This window comes from Ruditapes philippinarum, unplaced genomic scaffold, assembly GCF_026571515.1.
Source record: "Ruditapes philippinarum isolate M1 unplaced genomic scaffold, ASM2657151v2 ctg772_1_1_1_1, whole genome shotgun sequence".
Classification (NCBI taxonomy): Eukaryota; Metazoa; Mollusca; class Bivalvia; order Venerida; family Veneridae; genus Ruditapes; species Ruditapes philippinarum.
This window is the reverse complement of record NW_026855572.1, coordinates 291324-311786: the sequence shown is the minus strand read 5'-3', so window position 1 is coordinate 311786 and position 20463 is coordinate 291324. Positions and strand designations below refer to the sequence as shown.

The 20463-nt window shown below is 33.5% G+C and overlaps 1 protein-coding gene across 1 annotated transcript; it reads right to left on the bottom strand.

Annotated features, from left to right (window-relative positions):
- Positions 1-1505: 1505 nt before the first annotated feature.
- Positions 1506-18233, bottom strand: LOC132743736 (uncharacterized). The gene is made up of 10 exons (XM_060732297.1): positions 18094-18233; positions 13908-14219; positions 11979-12158; positions 11059-11269; positions 10078-10206; positions 8515-8698; positions 6911-7064; positions 6181-6254; positions 4981-5181; positions 1506-2444 (listed from the first exon to the last, which is right to left on the bottom strand). The coding sequence occupies exons 1-10, from the start codon at positions 18221-18223 to the stop codon at positions 1506-1508; spliced, it is 2514 nt and encodes an 837-aa protein (XP_060588280.1). The 5' UTR covers positions 18224-18233.
- Between the last annotated feature and the right edge of the window lie 2230 nt (positions 18234-20463).

Below are 20463 nucleotides of genomic sequence, written 5' to 3'. Positions count from 1 at the left end.
AGAATTTATACAGAAATTCATGCTGGGACTTTAAGAAATGTCATTTTAGGGTGAGTTGAGTACAGAAGATAATTTTTATATTTTTGTCATTATTTTGCCTGAGTATCCCTTTAAAGGAGCTTCACTGAGGTAAAAAAAAAACTAAAATCATAAAATTTGAAAATCTTACATAGACCAAATGAATCACTTCAAATAAAAAATCTACATATAAAAGTAAGGAAATATTCTAATAAAAATTGAAAATCGATATTTTTGGTGCGATTTATATCAGGATTCGAGTGAAAACGTTGCAACGCTTTTCGTTTTGGAATCATTTTGAAAACGGGAAGAGGGAATAATCTGAAAAATACATTTCGTTTTCTTTCATACTTTTTTATTATTAATTTTTTTTTCCAACAACAAAGTATGGTGGCAAGATGATTTCACTGTTGTACATTACCAAGAGAACCACCCCTACCCGGAAGTGATAAAATTTAAGCTAGACCAGGCATCTTGAGAGAACCGGCGTCCTTTAACCAGGGTAATATACCCTTGAAAAACAAGAGCTGTCAGTAGGATAGCATGCTCATCTACTCTCAGTGCTTAATAGTAAACAAATCTAGTCAGTAGAAAAATACAGGACATAGTTATGAGTCTTCGGAAATTATATTTCATTTGCATAAAAGGTCAATAATGATGAAGAAGACAAGATATAGGTTTCAAGTAAATATCATAATTAGTTTTAAAAATTGATATTGCATGCAAAACTTAAGCCACGTAGTTCAAAAAGGGCAATAATTAAGTTCAAATCTATGCGTAGAAAAGACAAACTTTGAATGTCCCTTAAAATATTTAAACATTCTTAGGGTAATTGAAAATGGTCGGTCATCAAATAATATAACATTCGTTCAATGTTATTTTGTTATACCGTTTTATTATCAGTCCCAAATGAAAATATTAACATAATGAATAATTCAATTGTTTTTTTAAACAGTTTTCAAAATACCCAAAGGTAAAAATAATTATTTCATGTAACACTGAAATTCTTTTTTATTTCTTTTTATCTATCTTTCTGATTTCTTAGGATAATACATAATATTCAATTCTGTTTCCATTCACCATATCCTTATACAAATAGCATATCTTCAGTTTTTAAATGTTTATTATGGATACTTTCCACCAACACGCTTAAAATGTTTATCATTTTTTCCTACAGATAAATCTTCCGGACTTTCTTCATCGTCGGAACCCATGGTACAAATTCCGTATATACTACATTCCCTGGTATATGCTAAACAGCCTGGAAAAACCTGAACTGTGATCCCTAAGTAATTTTTTGGCTTAAAATGTTTCTTTTATGATATTCTACCATCATTCCAAGTTTTAAGTAATTCTTAAAGTATTGAACTGTTTTAATTCCGCCTATATTCTGTCTATACGAAAACTCCCGGAAATGTCCTCATGAAAATCATTCAACTTCCTATTGACATCTACATTTCCTTCCACTTTTACTACGCATACTTCTCTTAATAACAATCAACTGCATTTTCCTCATCATCATTATTATCATTAGCTGTAACAATATCCTCAACAAGGCTGACAAGTTTTGAGGCTTCATCTAGTACCTGTTCAACTCTAGATTCATACAATGACAGATCTAAATCTAAAATCATTTTCAGATTTCCATGTGAGGCTACCGCTTCAGTATCAACTCTGGTTTCATTTTCATCACTTTCACTACAGCATGCTTCATTCAAGTGTTCTGAATTTTCATCACATTCTGGTACTTTATATAGGTCAATTGGAATATGTACATTTAACTCAGAAAAAGTATTAGTACCTGTAGTAACTTTTTCATCAATATCAGTCAATTTTCTTTTCTTAATAGTTGGCTCACAATTATTTACGTGTTCTGCTTTTTCACGTTGGCATTTTACTATGAGTTTGTTAATATATTTTTGTGTCTTGGCGCAGATTTTTAAAGCCTTTTCACTAACTTTTTCATCATAATCATCTAATGCACTAATTAATGCTGTAATCAACTCCTTAACAACTGGTCTACAATTGAACTTGCTTTTGTTCAATTTCATATTATATCTAATGTAAGATTTGTACAGTTTTTGCAGATGATCTGGCATTTCATTTAGATTACGTCCAATCATGGTAATCTGTGGCACCTGCTGGCATTCTGATGTTTTATTTTCACTGTCACAACACTCTGATATCTCGTGCTGTAGAAGAAGTGCAATACAGTTTAAGGCATTTAGTTTCACTTCCCAATCAAAATCTCTAGTTGCTGTAATAACTGTAGCCACAAAATGATCTGTTATAGCATCTAGACCGACTTCTGTGTCAGTAATGACCTTGGCCTTTAAGATGTTCAACAAAAATATGACAGCTGACCTCCTGGCAAATGCTTCTGTGTCATTTTCAACTATGTTTGATATAATCTCAATAATGGCGTTCTGAAAAAAAAATAGACAAAGAGGATAATGATAGAATTTTCTTTTGTCAAAAACAACATTCTAATGCTAAGATTTGTCTAGTCACACAATGGATGGCACAGTGGATAGCAAATAAGTTTCTAAATTTTCTGAAAATTAAAACATGTAAATTAAATCAACAGTTAATGAAAATCATTCATCACAAAGACCATGCCTCTAACTTTACCTTCCGTGTCTTCTGAGCAATAAAGCCTTTTTTAGGCTTATCAGCTCCTCCTATAATAACAACTTTTGATGGCCCAGAGGATCCAATTAGTATAATTGAGCCATGTCACAACAAAACCAACATTCAACTTTTATACCTGCATGCCATTTGTAACTCAAATGAAAACAAACTTCTTGTCATATCTTTTCATTTATGTTTAGTTTCTCAATTAAGAATCTAGAATATTAATCCAAAAGACATTAATGAGCTACAAAACCAACATAATGCGTTTTGGCTAACCAAAGCATGGATCCAGACCCAGCCTCTGCGCGATCAGGGATCCATTACTGTTCTTTTTACAGACCCCTTATAACAAAGTAGAGAAAGAAAATGATAAGAGAACAGGCAATATATTCCTGGTCTGGATCCATTGCTGGTCGCAAAGACGCACTATGTTGGTTTTGTCATGACGCCGCTCATTTACTTTCCTTAAGATACAGTTAATGGTATAACTATACACCTGTATACAGTATATAACAATACATATTGCAATACAGGTTAACTGTATCACAATATATCCCAATACAGGACTGACCCTAAAGTTTATTGTTGCAACCCTAGATACAGCATACATTAGATGATCAATCATCAAGCAAAAAATACTGAAAATTTCTAGAACAATTTACAATGTTGTTTAACCATGTCAGAAATGTCTTAATATTTTAAAATGTTATTATAAAAAATTTTTAATTTCCCTTTGTAAAGAAAACAAAGGCCCAGTAGGAAGAGTGCTATGAAAAATTTTGTAAATTTGGGGCACGGGGTTTATAAGGTAGAAAAAGCTGAAGCTCAAACATAACTCCCCCATCTTAAAAACCCCTCCCATTTTGTAAAAAATAAAGTCTATGAAAAACTTTTCCACGGGCCCTTAAATTCGGGTTTTTAAAATACAAAAAAAACCCAAAATCCCTTTAAATTGTTGATAAAAACTAAAAGTTTTTAACATTAAATTATATTTTAAATTTGGTTTTTATTTTAAATTCTGACTTCATTTAAAAATTGGAAACCCAACCGTGTATTTACTTTTTAAAAGGGGCCTTTTTCCTTTCAGTTTGGACAATACCATTCAAAACTTTAGGGAAAATTTTGAAAAATGTACTGAATAGCAAACAGTTTAAACCACGACTATTGACTGCACTGGTACAATGAGTAAATACATTCGCTGCAAGCAGGCTAAAGATTTATAGCACAGATATATAGACTGCAGAACAACAGCTCTGCCAGTAAGGCAGCACACTCTACTATTTTCAGTGCTTGATAATGTAGAAATTCTAAATTGGGAAGATTGCATTTGAAATCTTTGACACAGTTAAAATTTTCTAGGCTCATTAGTTTGGTTTAAACATATCTATTTAAGCTCAATTGCAAAACAAGTTCTTACAGCTTATATTAAACACTTTCGAGTCCGTTTCCTGGAACCAACCAGTACTGGCCTCAAGGTTATAAAACTTTTTTCTGAGTTCTGTCTCAAATCTCATGATTTTCATCGGTCAGTGTACATTCTGTGGCATTTTTTGACCAATCAGATACCTGAGCTTAAGGAATTTTTTTATAACCTTGGACCCAGGTGTCATATGAAGAAACATGGTCATGACCCGAGTAGGGCTCGAACCCATGATCTCTGGGTTGAGAGGCAGACACCTTAACCACAAAGGCCAACGCCCCCCTTAGGCTCTTTAAGGGGCCCAAAACATGAAATTTTCGTTAAAAGGCCCTGCTAAAGTTCTTGGCCCTTTGCTGACCTACAATTATGATATTTAAAGGCCTGTGAAAAAGTTTCCCTTTGAATAAAATTCAGTTGCTGGGGAAAAATATCTAGCATTTTTAAAAAATTTTTCCGGGAAACCTTTTCTTTCGAATAATAGGTAATTTTTCCTCATTTTTCCAAACTAAATCCGGGCCAGTTTTTTTAACATTAAAAATCTTTAAGTTTTGATTTATTTAGAAAAAAGATCTTTTAAAAGAAAACCTGCCCGGAAAAGCAATTTGAAAAAATTTATTTTAAAAACGGGCAGACAGTACTGAAATAAATAATAAATGAGAAAAAAACTGGTGTTGCAAATTGCAGAAATCTGTCCCTTAACCTCCTGGAATTGCACGTGATTAGCCCACACATCCATGCAGTCTGGCTCAATACATTATACTGCTGGTAGCTCAAGTTGTGTACTTCAATATTGAAATTCCTTAAAATTGACAAACATTTTACACAAATCCAGCAGTGAAAGGGCTAAAGACATTAAATTTTCACTTCACAAAACTTCAGAAATATCCTTGCAAATTTTCAGTACAAACCAACAAATCAGTTACAATACCTGTATGTTGTTGTATTATGTTCCCAAGTAATTCGAGAGTTGTATCCCTTAGCTCCCACTGTAATGCACTAAGATGGAACTGTATGGTTTCAGCCAAACTTGTAGTGAGGGATATAGAGTTAACATCTAAAACCAGTGTTGGTAACCATGCACACAGCAGTTGTGAACATAATGAATAAATCTGTAATAGAAATAACACAAGTCAATTTAATTAAATCAACTAAAACAACATTCAGTTGTGACATACCTTTCATGAGTATTTCCATAAAAGAATATCAAACAGTAATAATAAACCAAACAAAATCAACGTAGATACAAAATGAAACATATACACAACATATACAAGCACCTGCTGGGAATTGTTTGATCATTTTCCTTAATAAGGGAAAGATACCTTAAATTTGATGTCATAAAATACTTTCATATAGATGCATATAAACAAAATCACAATCTTTCCTTTATTGGAAGTACCCGTATATAGAATTTTCTACACAAATAACAGCCCTTCAAATCACAATAATGCACAAGGATAAAAAAGACTAAAAGAGGTCAAAATATTCTAATTTTCCCTTATAGTTGTGATAGCACAGCCTATTTTGTAATTTAATATCACTGATAACATTTATGGTAATTACGATCTAGTGTCCAAAATTTAATAGAGTAAAAATCTGTCAGTGGGTCAGCATGTTTGACTTTTTTATTGACAGTAAAACAAGAGCCTGGATAATGTAGAAGTTCAAAAAGGGCTATAACTCTGTCAAAATTCATGGTTAAGTTATGGGCTTTGGACAGTGACTTCCTACTTTGCTCTCAAATAAGTGTAGGATGCTCTAAAATAAGTGTATGGTTTAAGCCATTTTCCTTCAGTAGTTCTAGAGATACCAACTTGCAAGCAAAAACATAACCAAAGTGTGATGGCAACGTAGCCTGGGTTCCAGTCTGTTGATTTTTTATGTGCTTCTGTTTGGCAAATCGACATACTATCAAAACCAGAGATGTTGTGTTATCTATGACGATTGAGTATGAAATAGCGCGTAAGTTATGAATGAGCAAAAAAATATCAACGCCTGAATCCCAGGCTAATGGCAACGGTGAGGCAGACAGAAGGGTGAGTATTCTTCAAATAGTCAAACTAAAAATGAAAATAAAACAACAAAAATGTTAGTATTAAATAATATACCACAGTTTCACTATCTGGTTCCTTGAAGAGATCTACAACAATCTGAGCTTTCTTTAGTAAGCTGCACCCATTACCTGTATAGGTGAAATAAATTGTTTAAATGTATGGTTTGTATAGATATTAACATTAACTAAAACTGTTCAATCCACTGTTATTTAATTTTTACTACATGACTTATTTTAATACCTAAGCACACATACTTCTCATAAAAGTTTTCTGTGCATTTATCAATTAATACAAATCATTTCCAACTATCTTTTTTTTTCTGTCTGGATAGCTGATAAGAAAGGCACTGTACTTCTACAGCTAAGTCATTATCGCCAGTATATAGCTAGGTCCATACACACAATCATCTATTCACTAATTCAGTCTGACCAGGCACTATATCATTGGCTGACAAACTTCCAAATTTCCATCCAGATATATCTTAGTTAAAGGACAGCTTTAACCTTTACTATGCTAAATACAGAATACTTTTTGAAGTTTTCCGTCTTTCAATTTGGACAAATCATTCATCATATTAAAATATGTACTGACTAAAAAGAAAACAGTGCAGACCATGTTGTGATCAGATGGAATGGATGTTCTTGTCTGCACTAGTCAAATTGGTATAATCTGTTGCTGCCAGCAGGCTAAAGGTTATTTATTGAAGTCTTACAAGTACATTCAAGAAATAAAAAGGTTAAAGGTCAAAATCAGAACAATATAATTTTAAAATAAATGAACTTACCACTTTGTGTATCTAGGTTCATCACCTCAAGACATTTTCTTTGTATTTTTCTGTTCTTATATAAAAATGATGCTGCTTTTGTGTATGTCTTCCCTCCACATGTAGAATATTCAATAGTTCTTCTTAATAACTCTACAACATGACTGCTATCAATCTACAATAGTTTAACATATTACTATACAATAACTGGTACATTGTCATTACTTATTGTTGCTTTCTGTTGTTGTTGTTGTTTTTCTCTTCGTTTTTTTTTCTTCTTTTTTTTGGAGGGGGTGTTGCTTTCTTTGCTCTTATTTTTTAAAATACAACATGTTAAACAGTGTGTTCTACTAGTAAAACATGTTGTTGTTGTTTTGGGGTTTAACGTCACACAGACACAGTATATGTCATTCGGCAACGTTCCAGCTTTACTGGTGGAGGAAACCTCAGGTGCCCTTCCATGCACTATTTCAGGCACGAACGGGCACCTGAGTAGAAACACTGACGTTCCCTAAGCTAGCTGGATAGCTTCCTCACATGAAAAAATCCAAAGTTCTGTTGGGATTCGAACCCACAGCGGTGAGGGGCAAGTGGTTTGAAGTCAACAACCTTAGACACTCGGCCACGGACGCCCCAGTAATACATGTACTACTAATGGTTAATAATTTGACCATACTATCATACATGTATATTTACATTCAGTATCCCATGGTTTATAATTATTTAATGCACATGCCATCTCAACTTCTTATATATTCATTGATGCTCTGTCAATTGCCCTTCTTGGGGCTTTATTTCAAATAAAAGTTCTTCTTCTTCATTTTTAATGGGGTTTTTTTTTTTTTGGGGGGGGGGGGGGGTTTACATCACATCGACACAGTAAAGGTCTCGCTATGTTCCAGCTTTACTGGTGGAGCAAGACCTCAGGTGCCCTTCCATGCATTATTTCAGACACGAACGGTCACCTGAGAAGAACCACCATGGTTCCGTAAGCTAGCTGGATAGATTTTGTATGTATAATGTACACACATGTATATATGAAACACAAATAACCTTCTTTAAAACAATAGTATGCCAACAACTTAACATTTTTATCAACCTTTTTTTTGTAGCAGGTTTTAATAATCTGCTGTATTTGGCTAACACTGAATTATACAAAGGAATGTATTTCTCAACAACATGATTTATTTGGGAGACAGTGTAAAATTTTACATCATCAGTTTATAAACCTGAGTTTCCAAAATTCCATTCAATGTTCAAAATTTCAAACCATAAAATTAAATATTTGGAATTTAAACCAGAATTAATATATGACTATCAACCTTCGTGGTCATATTCCAGCGCATTTGAACTAGAACCGTGTATTATTTTACAATAATGCACTCAATATTTATATATGTATCTATTTTATTTCCTTAGTAAAGTCACTTTAAAAGTTTTGTTTGTTATTAATTTAGCATGACCGAAGTATGATAAGCAAAGGCAGAAATTAGCAAGGTACAAGTCAACTTCACTAATGAGCTAAACAATCACAGCCATATCTATGTATCTGTAAAAGAATCAGAAAGTTTGAAACCTTGAAAAAAAAAATATTAAATGAAATTCTACAAAAGTGGTTTACTTACAACATTTGTATTCAAGGACCTGCAAACAGCATCTGTACATTTACATCTTGTAGACAAACATTCTTTAAGTATATCCTCCGGAAATATCAGCTGTTCAACAGTATCTCCCAATATCCTTAAGATAGGTTGGGTGAGAAAGGCTGTACAGTTGTCCTGTAGCCTTTTACTGTGTACTGTCTGTAAACTAAAGGTAAACACGGATATGGTGTATTATACCTTTAAACAAGAGCTGTCGGTAGGACAGCACGCTCGACTATTCTAAGTGCTTGATAGTAAAAGAGCCTTGATAACGTAAAATTTAGAGCTTTGATAATGTTAAATTTTCTAAGTTCACAAAAGGGCTAATTTTTTTTTTATAAATTCATGTTATAGGCCTTAGAGACAGTCTAATTATACAGTATTGGCTTGACTATTCGGAAGGTAATGTCACAAGGGTGTTTTATTGAGTATAATAATACTAATTACCTATGAATACATAAAATTGACAGAAAAGGTACAAAGGCTTGTTATTAAGATGTTTTATCAAGTAAATCACTGCTTTATTATTATGAATGCATATAATTGTCCCAAAAAAGGCACAAACCCTTCAGTAATTATAGAGATAACAGCTTACAAGCAAAACTTTACCATGAATTTCTAAGTTGAAAAAGGGGAGAAAAATCAGCCTAAATGCAAGATAGAATTATGGATCTTTGTCAGAGACCTACAATTATGACCCTAAATGCATATGTGAAGTTTTAAATAAATATATTAAATAGTTATTGAGATATGTAAACCTTGCATGTAAACATTAACCAAGAGACTAAGTAGAAAAGGGGATATGAATCAGCCTTAATGCAGGATAGAGTTATGGAACTTGGTCAGTGACATACATTTATGACCCTCAAATTATGACCCTAAGTACATGTGTAAAGTTTCAAGTAAATATCTTTGAAGACCTTTAACCTTTAACCAAAATTTTCTAAGTTTCAAATTAAAGGGGCAAATAGTTCTGCAAATATTGCAGGCAGAGTTATGCAATTTTGCAAACTGATGAACATTGTTACTATAAAAAAGTATTTTAAATTTCAATTGAATATCTCAAGCAATAATTGAGATATTTGACGTTAAAAAAAAACTTTAACCAAAATTTCTAAGTTAAAAAGGGGCATAATTCTGTCAATATTGTAGGCAGAGTTATCCAACTTGTCAATCTGATGTACCTTGTTACTATAAATAAGTATTGTAAGTTTCAATTGAATATCTCAAGCAATAATTGAGATATTTGACTTTACAAAAAACTTTAACCAACGCGGACGCTGACACCGACGCCGGGGCGACTACAATAGCTCTCATATTCTTCGAATAGTCGAGCTAAAATTGCCTCATCAAAAAGAAACTGCACTATTCATATTGCATCTTAACGACAAATGGTTAATTAACAATAAAGTTACTTAAACAAGTCTATGTACAAAAGATATTAAAGTACATGTATATGTTGTTATTGCAATACTACAAGAATGTCTGTAGAGATAATAACCATAAAATAAACTATGTACAACCAGAGAATAACTATACACTTACCAGCAAGTTGCTAATTTTTGTGCAGTTACAATGTTCCCCTCCGAAGCCAGATCAGCAAGTTTGTTTTCAATTTTCTGGATAATGGAAGTTATCAACTCCTCTGTGGAAGGAGACTTTTTTACTTCTGTTCTTCAATTAAATGATAAAATATATATATTGGTTAAAATCAATGAAGCAACAAGTTTCAGCACTTATATCTGCCTATATCCTAAACTGAGAACCAGACTCACTTTAAAAGTCAGATAATATGAATGGTGAAATATTTAGATAATAATCGGTTCATCACAAACTAGATCAACATCTGAAAATAATCATCTTAAATTAACTGCTTACATCTTAAATGACAATTGAATGAAATAAAACAAGGGTAACATTGTCGCAAAATACGCCCATCACAAAAGCTTTTGTCAGAGATGTGGGCATTATAGATATGCGTATAGGAGATATGCTCTCGGCAATATCTGGACAATATCTGGATATCTTATCATCTCTAGTGACATTGACCTTGCAATTATTAACCTAAATTACCCTATAATATGACCCGATTTTCTAACCCGCACTAAAAATAATATAAAATTCCAGAAATATGTCCCCAAAGTCCACTGTTTACTCAGTCATTTGACACAGTAAAACAGACAGGCGGACAAGGCCAGCCGCAAATCTATAAGACCTCCTCTCCTTACACGCTAAAAGGGATATAAAAACAGAAGACAATATATTGGTTCTTCATCCCAGTGCATTTAACTTTTTTCATATATGAGCAAGACAAACAATTTATAACAGCTGCTTAGAAATTTTTTATTCTATACTGTGACAACAGGGTCTCCTTTTATCAATAAAGTTGGAAAGTCCAATATCAGTTGGAAAGTCCAATATCACTGTAACAGTTCACAAGTCATTTAAAACCCAGCAAAAATATATATAATAGCAATATCTAATAAAGTATCTTCATAAATCCCAATCATAATAACTGAAGCTCACCTCATTTTCAAAACAGCACTTAAGATATTTATGACTGCATCACAATCTCTGGCATTCAATGAGCCAATCATTTCCAAGAGGAAGTAGTAAAACTCAATATGATTGGTCAGAAGAAATATGCTGGTTCCCTCCGAGTGTCTACAAAGTGTTTCCAACAGCTGAAGAGAGCTGGGTACAAATGGTCCCACTCTTTTTTCACTGAAATGTTTCTCTGAAAAGGGGAGAGTCAAACACAATATCCATAAAATTGTAAGAAATGTTTCTTTATCATGACTACATTCAATCTATATTCCATTCTTTCTAACTTTGACAATTAAATTTATATTTCATACATGTATCAAAATTTATATATATGCATATTAATATAAATTATAAAGGTGACAAATTATATTGTCCGCATTATTGAGATTGCCCACAGACTGTGCAGGCAAGAGGTGGTTTTCCAGAATTTACTTAATAAATGAGCCGCGTCACGACAAAACCAACATTATGCGTTTGCTACCAGCATGGATCCAGACCAGCCTGATCCGCGCAGTCTGATCAGGATCCATGCTGTTCGCTATCAGTTTCTCTACTTGTAATAGGGTTTAGGGTTTGTAAGCGAACAGCATGGATCCTGATCAGACTGCGCGGATGCGCAGGCTGGTCTGGATCCATGTTGGCCGCAAACGCATTATGTTGGTTTTGTTGTGACATGGCTCAAATATCAAACAAACAAGTAAAGAAATGCTTCAAATATAAATGACAAGTACATTAAGTCGAAATCAGATTTTGCTGGCCCTATAATATAATAATAATATAATAGCCCTGATGTTTTTTATATATTATGAAAAGAAGTGTTTAGTCAAGTAGTTTGTACATTATGTTTAGGAGTTATCTCTAATAGAAAAAAAGATTTTATTTTTTTTTAAAAAACTCACTGATGTTTTCTGTGGCTGCTCTTAATATTCTAGAAGTAAATGTCTGACATTTTTCTGATATTGACACTTCTTTCTTTCCTTCCAATTCTATAATTACTGAAGATAAATATTTGACGACAGCTTTCTCCAGAAATATACTAGGACAGTTTGTCATATATTTTAGACCATAACTGGTAATGTCTGAAATTATAAAATGTTACAATACTACAGGCTCTTTCAAAAGCACTGATATACATGTAGCTTCAAAATATATATTTTATGATAAAATGACATGTATATATATATATAAAACAAAATTATCCAAAATTCAAAATGTAAGGCAAAACAAGAGGGCCATGATGGCCCTGAGGTCGCTCACCTGTATATAGGCCCTCCCAACCCCCCCCCCCCCAACGTTGCAGGGCCAATTTAACCAAAGGGCTTTTATTTGCACAAACTTGGTAGACACCCATAAGAAGATGTTTCATGCTAAACATCTAAGCTCTAGCTTTTTAAAAGAAGATTTTTTTTAAGTTTTTACTATACACATATAGTTAAAAACAATGACACCCCTGGGGCCGGGCCAGGGCTTTTATTTGAACAAACTTTGTAGACACTTACTAGAAGATGTTTCATGCTTAATATCTAAACTCTAGCTATTTGGGTTTTTTCAAAGAAGATTTTAAGTTTTTGCTTTACACATATAAAGAAAATCAATGACCCCCGGGGCGGGTCCAATTTTGACCCCAGGTCTTTTATTTGAACAATCTTTGTAGACACTCACTAAAAGATGTTTCATGCTTAATATCTTAACTCTAGCTATTTGGGTTTTTTCAAAGAAGATTTTTTAAGTTTTTGCTATACACATATAAGGAAAATCAATGACCCCCGGGGTGGTGCCAATTTTGACCCCAGGGCTTTTATTTGAACAAACTTGGTAGACACCTATTAGAACATGTTTGATGCTCAATATCTTAGCCATAGCTCTTTGAGTTCTGTAAAAGAAGATTTTTTAAGTTTTTACTATATGTATATAGGGAAAATCAATGACCCCCCCCCAGGCGGGGCCAATTTTGACCCCAGGGCTTTTATTTGAACAAACTTGGTAAACACCCATTAGAACATATTTCATGCTAAATATCTTAGCTCTAGCTCTTTGCGTTCTTTAAAAGAAGATTTTTTAAGTTTTTACTATATGCATATAGGGAAAATCAATGACCCCCCGGGGCGGGGCCAATTTTGACCCCAGGGCTTTTATTTGAACAAACTTGGTAGACACTCACTAGAAGATGTTTCATGCCAAATATCTAAGCTCTAGCTCTTATGGTTTTTTTAAAGAAGATATTTAAAGTTTTTTCTTTCGGTTGCCATGGCAACCAGAGTTCTGCATGGAATTAAATGCTTTGAACAATTTTTAAAGGTGACCACCAAAGGAACATTCCTGTGAAGTTTGGATGAAATTGGCTTAGTGGTTTATGAGGAGATGTCATTTAAAGTAAAAGTTTACGGACGGACGACGGACGGACGGACGTCGGACAAAAAGCGATCACAAAAGCTCACCCTGTCACTTTGTGACAGGTGAGCTAAAAAGCTATACTAACTAAGACCCATAATTATCTTCTTTCATAAATTAACAAAAAACATGTTTATCATACCATAATCTGGAGTGTTAGTTTTATGACACATTCTTTGACAAAATTACCAGTATCTAAGCCTTGGAAGGCCTTCCGTCAAATTTAATACATTATATAAAACTTTCTTATCTGTCTCTTGATTAAAAACTATCATGTGAAGCGTTCTAATATGTATAAATTGTTTGGGATTTTTCATCTTATTTTATTTCTTTCAATTAAATTTTTTATTTATCAATCTTTCAAAGTAATATAAGGAGAAATCAACATTTCAATATCAAAACAAAAATTCTGTTTTCATAAATATCTTTTCACCAACCTTCCATCTTTTTGTCATGAACAATCCACAATAAACCATCTTCATGTTGTGCAATTAAAGTCAGGCTGTCATATAATGCTGTTGATACAGATATATCACACAGTGATTCTGATTTTAACTTCTCCCAAACAGTGTAGAAAACATGTTGTATGCTACCTTTAAAATGTCTATAGAAAACATTACTTCCACCCAGCCAGCCTGCAAGTTCTAGTCCAAACACAACAGCACAGCTGTCCAGCTCAGTGCAATTCTTGGCAACATCTTCGACAAACTTTCCAAGGCCCACATCTTCTATTGCATCAATGCTGCAGACTAAACAAACATTACAAAATCTGTATTATTGTTGAAAAATCACTGCTAAACTGTTTTTAACACTTTGTTGAGAATAAATAACTGGTACATAAAATGGCAAAATTGTGTAAATTCATATTCTCTATATATGGATGGAATCAGTTAAAATAGTAGGGGAATGGGGTTGAGACCTGGCTGGGACTCGACCTGTCAAGCCATGCTACAAACTTATGATATGGGGGTGTATAACCTGGTACTTCATCATCTTTATTTTGATGTATTATCTTATTGCCAAAAAGGCTACCCATAGAACTTTTGGTTTACCATTTGAACCTGGATGACTACCCACTTCCTGAAATACATGTGTAACTGATAATTAAATATAGTTGCATAATAGGAAACTTTTGCAACATCAATCCACTTAAATCATATGTAATATCAAATATTAAAACATATTTCAAATGAGATTACTGGAGTTAACATGGTTTTGGAGAGGTAGGAGTGTTGCAGAGTAGGTAAGGAGGAAGGGTAGTGATCAATCAACGCGTTGAAAACCTGTGATATATAAGGGCATACTCTCAGTGGCAAGCTAGCTTTCCAGACAGGGTTTGTGTGCCATACATGTTTCACATAATACAAGATAGAAGCTGACATACATGCCATAACGTCCCGAATGTCCGGGATTGTCGTGAAATCAGCCAACCGTCCCAGAGGCAAAAGATTTTTTCAGGGTAAAAATAAAAATATGGAACTTATTTGCAGCAAGAACAATTCAAACATTATGCAATTATATTTGCATGTTAATTATCCTAAGACATTGATATCAGATAGATTTTCCAAAATATTTTAGTAATACAAAGGAACTGTTAACACTAATCCACTGATTAATAAATATGTGTGACCTTTCTCTGTCAATTAAAACATTGTAACCCTGCTGCTTGCAGGGCAAAGTGTCAACAACTGTCTGCATAAATGACTCTGCCTACATTTACCTAGCAGTTTGTCACGTACACACAACGGCAAGGTCTTTTGAAGTCTTGATAAGACCGCCCTTTATTGATGATTGACACTTCTAGCGCACCAAACAATCTCTAGCACCTGTCAATCATTTGTCTCCAGCATCAGTTTATTTAGAACTAAGAAGGGTGCTGTGAAATTAAATCTTGTCAACAAATTCTGATTTAAGGTTAGTTGCGATTTTGTTTTATACATAAAATTTGTAAGGAAATAATTGTATGGAAATAATTTTACAAGTTCTTCAAATTGTTTGCATACTTGCAATTATTTTGGAAGTGTGGCGATTTTGTGCATTATTTTTAACATAAGAGTTTTGTGATTTAACTCCTTCAGTGATGGTTCTGGCTTCAAAAACTTTACAAGCCGCTTTTTTAACATTTTTTCTTATGTCAGATGCGGCATTGTCAATGTATAAAAACAGGTATGCTGAATGCTAATTCAAAGTATCACAATATTTGCAAGTTGTAAATATCATTTTACTAGGTTACATGCTGCTATGTTAATTTTATATAAAACATTTTTTAAAGTGTCCGGAAATCAGTCTGGAAATTATGGCATGTATGGAAGCTAAACACTATAATTACATGTTTAAAACTCAAGCCTTGGAGAACCGTACATTGTGAGCTTGATTGTATTCATCTGGCAAAATGTTTAAGCAATACTTACAGGAAATTGTTACCCTACTGGTTGTACTATTGTCTGAATGACCGATGGTCAGTTATAACCATAACACTGTTAAATATATATAAGTTTTATTCTAAGTACTAGAGCATATGTTTACATGTAAAAGCATTCTATCAAACTGTTATCAGAGATACAAATCTACACTGAGTTAAACCCACGTGACTAGAGAGTATATCATATTACACAACAATGGTTAACCTCAAAGTAATGGTTGCAGCGGCACTGCAAGTCTACATCTACATCATACTGCTTAACAATCGATTCTGATTATTATGACTAGCAGTCTTGCACTGACTATATCCTGGATTAGACCCCGGGGTCTAAACCAGGAGTATATATTAGGTTCATTCCGTTTTCTTTAGTGTATTATATACAAGTTTTACTACTGAAAAATATATAGGGGTCTAATCCAGGAAATTGCCCTTGCAATAATCAGTTTACCATACATGCCATAAAGTCCCGGATGCCTGGGATTGTCCCGGAAATCGGATGTCTGTCCCGGAGATGTCCCGGGCATCAATTTGATCCCGGAAAAAAAATCAGGATATTTTGCAAAATTTTCATAAATTTTCTTAAATCAAATCTCGCACATTTCACCTCTCGATCGTAAAACATATTCTGACCTGGTACACATAATACACAGGAACGTTGACACTTACAAGTTTACAATATACAGCCCCTCAATTATCGACTGTCGATTCCCCTCGGCAATAGCTTTCTTCATGCATCGGCAATTAACGTTCTCTGTTGAATTCGGCAGCGTTTAATGGTCGGGTTAATTAATGGTTTACGGCCCTTAACAATTATTGTTAATCCCCGAAAATCATTAATTTTAAGATCAATCGCTAACTTGCCGAAAGTCTAATTATTACAAACAATGTAAATATATCTATCAAATAAAAAATTAAAGGTGTCAAATAAATCACCTTGCTGTGTTTGTTTTTATGACTGGAAGAATTGCATTACGTGACATGTAGTAATTATCACGACTTTAAGATATAACAGGTGAACAACATGGCTGCGCCCATTCACCGGGTTTATAACTTACAACTTACTTGCTTTGAGGGAATAATAAATGAAATAAAGAAATACTATAAAATGATTAATATGAAATTAGGCAAAGCCTATGAACGGGGAAGTTGGTAAAAAATCCTTTCATTGTTTCCATTTTAAAGGTGTCATTCGGTATTATATATACCCGCTTCTGTTTTCACTCGGAACACTCGACGATTATTATTAATCCAAAAAGTTGAGATTTGTTCCGTTATCGGAATATACCGCCTTTTATCATTGAGTTACATTGTAAATGGCGGCGCCTAACTAGAACTAACACTGAAAATTTCATTGATAGGTATAGAATTCTATATATTTTTTAATTGTTTTTTTATTTGATTTTCTTTTAAATATACATGTGTAGTCTATAGCCGGGCAAGCCAAAGCTTCGCGGGCCTGGACTTTGACTTCCCCGTAATATGTCGACCTAAAAGACTACTTCTAAAACTAGTATTTTTAGTAGTAAGTTAACTGTTTATCATTAAAATTCAGGAGAAAGTCGTCCTAATTCAATACGGGGAAGTCAAAGACCGGGCCCGCGAAGCGGGTCTGGTCTTTGGCTTGGCCGGCTATAGACTACACGTGTATATTTAAAAGAAAATCAAATAAAAAACAATTAAAAAATATATAGAATTCTATAACGGAACAAATCTCAACTTTTCGGATAAATAATAAACGTTGAGTGTTCCGAGTGAAAACGGAAGCGGTGCATGTAATACCGAATGACAATTTTAAAACAGAAAGAATGAAAGGAATTTTTTAACGACTTCCACGTTCATAGGCTTTGCCTAATTTCATGTTAACGTTATACGATTGACACCCACCCCCCCCCCCATCCCCCCTTTCCACAACTGCCTACACATCCATTATTGCCGCGGTGAAAAGTGTCCCGGAAAGCTGTCCAAAAATTATGGCATGTATGAGTTTACCCTAGCTTAAATCTTGTTTATCTGACTTTCCGTTAGGCTTTTGCTTGCTTATATATTATGAATTTTACAAAAGAAACAGTCTAGCTATTGAAATATTGCTATAATATAAATAAACTGATAAAGCTGTTGGTCAACTTATAAAACTATCATTCGCGAAAATATATGACAACAAGGACAAACGCTACAACATCTACAACCATACACACACTTACAATTTCGTTTGATACTATCAAACAGACTATGTAAAACTGTATCGTCAACTACTTTATTTCCTTTTATTAAGTAATCATTAACCTTTTTTATAGCAAAAAAGTTTTTACTATCTCCCATGGGCGCAGACATCTTGTTTCGATTTTTTTAACTCAACGATATATAAGTAAGGCAAATGATTGTCAGCTATTCTGTACTACTAGCGAAAAGCTGATTTTATCCTGGTTGTACTATCTACGGGAGTGTAAGCCTTATTAGGCCCACCATCATATATAACAAAAAAAATCTTATATAAAATGGTTATTTTCTGTAGGAGGTACCATTTTTGGATGAAAATTACAATCACCCAAAAGAAATTTTAACTATACATCAAAAAGATAGTTCTGTTTATAACCTCATATGAGTATATGGCACAAAACACAATTCTTTTTCACCCCCTCATCACATGGGATACATGGGTTACACAAGGTTATTGTGACTCTATGAAGTGGATATTATATTTTCAGATTGGAAGTGAATTATGACCAATTTAAAAGTTTAATTGGTGCATGGAATGGAGAGAGTTGCTCATGTACTTTCTGTCAATAAACCTGCATTATAGTTTAGCTCCATCTTCAGTTGCTTTCTTTTGTTTTGCTGCTTACTTACATGTATCTGTTTATTACACATTTGGCTTAAATTTTGTTAATATTCTATCTAGAGTATACCAGGAATGACTTTTAAGCAATCAATAAAAAGTTAAAAACATATGAAAAAAATTCAAATAATAAATCAATATTAATTGAAATAAAAGCATAGACTAGTTACACGTAGGGCACAAAAATAGCTCACTAGTTACGTTTAGTTATCGTTATCAGTGTCTCTACTCGTTATAGGGTTTGTAAGCGAATAGCATGGATCCTGATCAGACTGGTCGCAAATGTACTATGTTGGTTTTGTCATGACACGTCTCAAATCATCTCCCTTGTCATAAATTTCAGTTATTGATAATGACTGTTCAAAATGTTTAATTTAAAGAAATATTTAAAATTAATGTCTGAATAATTTGTTTTATTTAACTTAAGTTCACTTGTATATATTTTAGTAACCATGTGATCCAATTAAGTGTTATTTATATTAAGAGTATCATCGACGTAGCGGAAATGTTATTCAATGCGCGCAAATATGTAGTCCTGCTGGGCTATTTGCCAGTGGCCCTGTGTTGCTGGGTCGTCTGGGGGTTCGTTCATTGAACGCTGAGCTTCCTTGATGATCTTGTTTTTCAAATTTCCTATTGTGAAATTGGAGAGAAATTGAATAAAACATCTTTCTCGTGGCCATAAAACAATAAATCGGTGTTAAGGGTTACAAAAATAGTACATCTCACAGCTGCGAGTTCGAATCCTACCAGATTCTTTCATGTAAGGCAGATATCCAGCAAGCTTATGGAACGTTGATGGTTCTATTAAATAATGCACCGAGGGGCACTGGAGGTCTTCCTCCACTATTAAACTGGGCTGTCGCAATTAACATGGACTGTTTAATACAATTTTGATGCGACATGAAACCGAACAAACAAACAAAAGAAAACAAACAAAAAAAGCACAAAAAGTACAACTTTGAATGCAATTTTTTGTCATTGGTTTAATTAAATTAAACTCAGTTTGAAAAGGATTTCAAACACTTTTGAAAGACCCTGGTTTCAGGTTTCGCAAATACTTAAGTGATAAGTGCGTTTTGTATTAAACAATACATGTACAAGTTTAGATAAAACTTTCAACATTATTGACGGCACTGTCAAGTGCAAACCACCGTCCACGCCCCCACGTGAAGCCGAGGGTATATAGTGGCCTTACAGAATTAAGATGGGGACGACGAGAAAGAATACTGGGAGCATACATCCCATACATCAAAAAAAAAATGTTTGTTTTAACGGCCAATGGATATCTATATTTTTCTGAAGCGTACTTACTTTTTAAAAGTGTTTTGTGGCTGCGCAAAAAAAGAAAAGACTTAAAGCAAATATTATTCAAAATAAATATAGTTAGGTATTTTCGATATGTTTACCTCTAATTAGTGTACAACTACGCAGTTGTACACTGATATTTAATATATATCTTAATCTAAGCTTTATAAATATGCCTTATACATTTTTTTTTATTTATGCTGATAAATGTTTTGATTTTGACATGTGAAAGTTTGTTTGAAATAACCTTTAAAAGCTATGTTTTGCCTCCTTTTTTACAATAAACTCATTCAAGCACGGTTTAATTCTCCGTTTCGTAATAAATGCGTTTAAGTGGAAACATTTAATCCAGCGAAAGAACGTAATAAATTTCATTTAACATCCCTGTAAGTTTTGTAATTATAATAAGTGCATGCATGCATATCTT